Here is a 1,470-nt window from a genome sequence, read left to right on the forward strand (position 1 = left end):
TAAAGGAGAAGGAAAGAGCATGACACGTCTGTGTGAGGAAAGGAAGGAGAAGGAAGAGACTGGATTCCCCGAGGCAGGAAGAAGGCAGCTGAGCTAGCACAGGGCTTTGGAATGGAGTTGTGGCCTCACTGTAAATGGAATGGGCAGTCTTGGGAGGTTTAAACCTTCCAATAGTGACACATTTTGACACACACACACACACACAAACACACACACACATGATGTTTTGTGTCTAGATGCATGTGAGTATAGATGTCCAAGGAGATGAGAAGAAGGTTGGATTCCCTCTAACTGGACTTATAGGCAGCTGTGATCCACCCAATATGGGTACTGGGAACTGAACCAGAATCCTTTGAAAGAGCAGTAAGTTTAACTGCTCACCCAGGTAGATCCTTGATCAGTGCTACTCTTGGGTCTGCCTCTAAGGTGTACTCAGCTCTCCCTCCTGCCTCAACCCCTCTCCAGGCAAGCACATGACATGACTCAGGGATACATTGGAAGCTAGTTTATTTTTAATATGCTTTGTAAGGACGGAGCTGAGGGTGGTGGTGGCTGGAGATGGCTGGGCTCTGGAAGAGTGTGGCTAGTCCTACTGGCCTTCTTCCTCAGCACTGCGGCGGCCAAAGTCCATCCATCCGTAGGCCTCTTCTTCTTCCTCCATTCTTGGCCTCTGCTTCTTGGACAGGTCTGAGGAGGTAACAGGAGGTAAGAACGGGGAGAAGAAGGCAAAGTCTTAAAGAACTGTGGGGTCAGTATGGAGGAACCATGACCAAACCTGGCTGGCTCAGCAGCTACTACCTGCTATGAAGTATTGAGGACCCTGGGGCCCCAGCTGCCTTCGATGGTGAGAGGCTGAGCCCAGCTTGTTGAGCTGGTGCTGTTCCAGGTCCTCATTGGTCCCTGGTCCAGACGATGCATCCTGTAGCTGGGAGCGGGGCTTCCAAGAAGCTTCCGAGAAGGTAGCTAGAGCCAGCACTAAGACCAGCATGTATACACACAGTCGAGGCATCTTGTCTGAGAAGGGAAGAGAGCTGGGCTTCAAGATGGGGATATTCCATAGTCCCAGATGTAAAGGGCTAGGCCAGATGAGCTCTAAGCTGCCTGGCTACAGAAAGAGAGAGGAAGAGGGAGAGAAAGGGAGATAGGGAGGAAGAGAGAGAGGGATGAGAGGGAGAGGGAGAGGGAGAGAGAGAGAGAGATCTGGTCTCAGTGGACTAAACTATAGAGCAATAGACTTCCTCTGATGTCCATATGGGTACTCACCTTGCCCATCCAAATGTGTGTGTGCATGCACACATACACACGCACACACACAATTTCAAATGCAAAAAAAAACCCCACAATGATCATAGAACAGTATTTTCCAGACTGCTCCGCCAGATGAGGCTAGGTCTGATGATTCTTAGAGCTTAAAGTGAAATTTTAAGTAGCAACAACAAAGAGGCATGCACACACTAAAGGGTGTTATAG

At 49.6% G+C, this 1,470-nt stretch overlaps 1 protein-coding gene across 1 annotated transcript; it reads right to left on the bottom strand.

Annotated features, from left to right (window-relative positions):
• Nucleotides 1-589: 589 nt before the first annotated feature.
• Nucleotides 590-1,009, bottom strand: Gast (gastrin). Its single transcript, XM_021178234.3, has 2 exons — nt 799-1,009; nt 590-687 (listed from the first exon to the last, which is right to left on the bottom strand). Exons 1-2 carry the CDS (start codon nt 1,007-1,009, stop codon nt 590-592), a joined length of 309 nt encoding a protein of 102 aa, XP_021033893.1.
• Nucleotides 1,010-1,470: the final 461 nt, after the last annotated feature.

The sequence above is a fragment of the Mus caroli genome, unplaced genomic scaffold (assembly GCF_978045245.1).
Source record: "Mus caroli unplaced genomic scaffold, Mus_caroli_1 scaffold_13, whole genome shotgun sequence".
NCBI lineage: Eukaryota > Metazoa > Chordata > Mammalia > Rodentia > Muridae > Mus > Mus caroli.

Excerpts from the sequence above, each read along its gene's own strand:
- Gast (XM_021178234.3), bottom strand. The coding sequence starts at position 1,009 with ATGCCTCGACTGTGTGTATACATGCTGGTCTTAGTGCTGGCTCTAGCT. Across the intron at positions 688-798 it reads TCCTCAATACTTCATAGCAG|ACCTGTCCAAGAAGCAGAGG; the intron begins GTAGTAGCTGCT and ends TTACCTCCTCAG.